Below are 4,155 nucleotides of genomic sequence, written 5' to 3' on the forward strand. Positions count from 1 at the left end.
CGCCGCCGGTCTATGGCCCTCCGCCGTATGGACGGGACGGCTTCTTCCCTGGCTCGCCCGGGCGCGGCGGCGGCCCCGGGCGCGGCGGCGGGTTCAGGGGCGGACGAAGGGGCTGGGGCGGGCGTGGCGGCGGCGGCGGTCGCGGCTGGGGCGGGCGCGGCGGCGGCGCGGATGAGTTTTACGACTGACAGGCGAGAGAGAAAGAGAGTCAGGCAGATCTGAAGAGAGCGGTGCGCGTTCCGCAGCGCCGGCCGGGCCGTTGTTTGCATGCCGCCTAGCGCAGCGTCGTCCGGCCCGTCTTCTACGCGGCCCCATGGGCGCCGCAGCTGCCTCCTGCGGCCGCCGCTTTTTGCAGTGCAGCACGTTTGTTTTCGCGAGTCCAGGCCCCTGCCTTGCGTTTTCCAGTCGTTGCCGCCGCGGCCCTCACTTGCAACCCAAACCCCACAGCGCAGCCTCTGCCGGCGCCCCTGCCGCTGTGCGACTCATGGTAGCGCTAGTGTTGCAGTGCACAACGCGGCCTTGCACAAGCCAGCAGCAAACGCAGCACCTCCCCCAAGGTTGCGATTGTAACTCCTTTACAAGGGGATCATTTGCCCCATACAAAAAGGCTATGCAAATGCATACAAGAGAGTTTGGTTGGACTCGCAGCGGCCAGCTCGCAGGCGACCCAGGGAGGGGTGGCTGCACACCAAGGGGTTGGCGGCGGGTCACTTGGCACACGCGCGCCCTGGGCGCCCTTCATGAGACGGGCGCCAGCTTGCGGGTTGCGAGCACAGCTCAGGCGCAGCTGGCCCGCCCGCGCCGGCAGGCACGCCTTTGACACAGCAGCAGCCCGGAAGCACATTCGCGTCCTACACTTGAAGGGGGATGCCTGGGAGGAAGCCTGGCCCGTCGCGCTGCCGGGGAGTTGCACGGGTCACCCATGTCGCCGGTGCCCGGTTACATCATCTGGTGACCTTGTAGCCGCGCACCTGCACGAGTGCGTAGCAAAGAAATCCGGTACGGTCCGAGTGCATGTGACATCAGCTGACGTCATCGGCAGCCGAAACCAACCCAAGGGCAGGTGGTGCCTTGCCGATGGGTGGCCCTGACAGGCCACGACGCGCGCGCGTGCACGTTGCGATCAATTGCAACAGACGCGGGCGTCGCGCCCGTAGACGCGGCCTGCCGCCCCTGCACGCCCCCCGCCAGCGGCGCGCGAGCACACCGCGCCCCTTCGAATCAAAATGCCCCCACCTGCTTGAGCAGCGCCGCGGCCTCTGGGCTGTTGACAAAGTGGTCGCGCACCGGCTGCAGAATTTTGTTGAGGTGCCGCGACAGCGACGGCTTGAGGTCCGCTGTTGGAGGGTTTTTGGGTTTAGAGGCGGGGGTGTCGAGTCGGGTGGGGGAGGAGTGAGGGCTGATGTGTGCGGCCAAGGGCCTGTGCGGCGGCGCTGGGCTGGAGCTGGGTGTCGGGGTAGAGCTGGGCGCCTGGCAAGAGCCACATCACTGCACCACAACGCCGCTGCCATTGCAACCAGCTCACCGCAGCTACCGCCACCACCCCTTCGACCTTTTGTTTCTGTCGTGCTCGCGCGTGGGGCGGCAATGTCGCTGAGGGGCCGGGCGGAAGCCGCGAGTCCCGCACGCACCTGGGTGCACGGCGCCGGATGCGTACGCCTCCCGCAGCTCCTCTGGGGTGGTGAAGGTGATGTCACCGCCGTTGGCCTCGCTGCGGGACACCTGGGGGATTGGTACGGGTGCAAGGTTGCGCTTGTGCGTGTGTGTGTGTGTGTTTGTGTGTGTGTGTGTGTGTGTGTGTGTGTGTGTTTCGCGTGCGCGCGCACGCGCAATCATGTGCGCAGGTGGGTGGGCCGGACTGCACAGAGGTGATACCCGCCAGGATGCCAGACGGCGGGGCCCTGCACCTAGCTGCACTGGATTTTCAAGCGCAGCAGCGCACGCCCGGGCCAAAGGGCGCTGTGCGCGGCCATGCGCACAGCAAGGCCCAAGGGGGGGAGCGCGAGGCAGCAGGCTTTCGTGCTGCAGATGTGCTGCCCATGTACATGATTGGCCCCAGGGCATGCATGTGCATGGGTCCTGAAACATTCAACTCGTGAGGCCGCGCACCTCGAACTTGCCGAACCAGGGGAACACAATGTAGCAGACGTACTCGATGCAGGGGTTGCCCTCCACCACCTGCGGCCGGAAGTCGAAGAGTCAGCATCACGTTCACTGCAAAATCACGCATCGCGCTTCTTCCCAACCGCCTGACCTCAATCTCAAGCCAGCCAGGGTTTCTTTGTTCAGGTGTGCTCCCCGCCAACGCGAAGCTTTGCACTGCCCAGACGCGCTCGCCGAGCCACGCACCATTATCCCCCAAAATCGAAAGCCCTAGCAGCCAGCGACAGGTGGGTCCCTGGCGCGGCCCCCGGCAGCTGGGTGGGCCCACCCCCACCTGCGGCGGGCAGTAGGCCTTCTTGATCTTCGTGTTGACCTCGGCCTCGGAGTCCTCCATGAAGATCGCGCTGTTGGGGTCGGACTTACTCATCTTCTCCTGGCCCTGTGACGGGTGGGGGTTGCGGTGGGGCAGAGGTCGGAGTTGGGATGGGGGTTGAGGTGCAGTGGTGTGCAATGACAATATGTGCATGTGTTTGTGGTTCTCGCATGTCTGCAAGGGGCAGGACGTGCCTGACAAGCGGCACTTCCACTGACCCTGCGCTTGCTGCACCTGCAGGACACGTCCGTGTGCAGGGCCACGCGACCTCCAAACAAACGCCCCCACCACAACCCGGTCGCACGACAATTAAAAACCAAGGCTCGCGCGCGCACTCGCGCGTTGTCACACACACGCACGCACTCTGTCTCGCAAACTCATCCTCACACACTGTGTTCCCCTTACCCCCCCACACACACACTCCCTCTATCTCTACCTCCCCCCCACACACACACCTCCAGCAGGCCCGGCATCATGCGGTGTGACAGGATGACGGGCTTGAACTTCTTCTTGGTGGCGTCGCAGTACTCACGTGCCAGCATGTTCACCTTCCGCTGGTCCATGCCCAGCTGGCAGATGTCCGCCTGATTAGGTGGCCAGGGGGGGGCAGAGATGTTGTTTGGGGGCATGGGAGAGCTGGAACGCCTGTGTGTGTGGTGTGTGCATGTGTGTATGTGTGTGTGTGTGTATAGTATAACCGTGCCATGTGAGTGCCACGTCCTAGGTGCATGCAGTCTGCCCGCCCGACCCGCCTTATCCCTGCCCTCACCAGGACCAAACCAGCCTATGTCATTCTCCAGCCCCGACACTACACACCACCTGAGCCCACCCCACCCAACACTCCTGACCCATCCTTGCACCCTCCGCCATGACCGTTTCCTCAGCACAAGCACATATTAAGCAGATATCACACCAGAACCTCTCAAACCTAATCCTGAGCCCCGCATCCCACCTTCAAAAAGAAGATGTCGGCGCACTGCATGACGGGGTACATGATCTGGGCCGCGCTGAGGTCGTCGCTCTCGTTGCGCCCCATGATCTGGCTGCAGCGCACCACGCGCTTCAGGCTGTTGCGCCGCGCGATGTCCATCACCAGAGTCCAGTACTCATCAGACCTGTTTGGTGGTAGAGGGTCGGCAGTTGACGGTTGTAGGTGGACGGTCGCCTGTCACCCCGCCCGTGATGATGGGCAGTCGTCGGCGGCAGTCTGGGTTTGGTAAGAAAGCTGCCCCATCATAATTTGGCTGCTTCAGCGGTGGGCGACGAATGCCCCCTGGGATGATCCCAGACTGCAAATTGCCTCACGGCGCCCCGACACGCCTCCCAGCAGCGCGTTCCATCCCCTCATTCCACATTTGCAGCTTACCCAAGCCATCCGCGCCAGCACGCAGAGCGCCATCCCGCAGGCCGGCGACTCTTGGTGGCCCCCCCCCTTCAAGTTCCCGTGCTGTTGCAGCGCTTGAAACCTTACAGAAACCCAGCTTCTGCGGCGCTAAACCCCGAACTGGACCCCAGCCCAGCGCACCGCGAGTTGATCTCCTCAGAGCAGTTGAGGAACTGCACCCGCTCCATGTCCATGCCGACAGCCTTCCAGACCTCCACCATGTAGCGCCCAATCTAGAGCCATGGGGGTGCATAGGTGTGGGAATGTAGGGACGGGTGTGTGGGCTTGTGGGGGT

The 4,155-nt window shown here is 63.8% G+C and overlaps 1 protein-coding gene across 1 annotated transcript; it reads right to left on the reverse strand.

Annotated features, from left to right (window-relative positions):
• Positions 1-944: 944 nt before the first annotated feature.
• On the reverse strand, positions 945-4,081 carry MNEG_14643 (tyrosyl-tRNA synthetase; the record flags this gene model as incomplete). The annotated part of the gene is made up of 8 exons (XM_014036885.1): positions 945-971; positions 1,237-1,337; positions 1,632-1,722; positions 2,110-2,178; positions 2,438-2,542; positions 2,932-3,060; positions 3,429-3,591; positions 4,002-4,081. 8 exons carry the CDS (start codon positions 4,079-4,081, stop codon positions 945-947), a joined length of 765 nt encoding a protein of 254 aa, XP_013892339.1.
• Positions 4,082-4,155: the final 74 nt, after the last annotated feature.

This window comes from Monoraphidium neglectum, assembly GCF_000611645.1.
Source record: "Monoraphidium neglectum strain SAG 48.87 unplaced genomic scaffold scaffold04648, whole genome shotgun sequence".
Lineage (NCBI taxonomy): Eukaryota > Viridiplantae > Chlorophyta > Chlorophyceae > Sphaeropleales > Selenastraceae > Monoraphidium > Monoraphidium neglectum.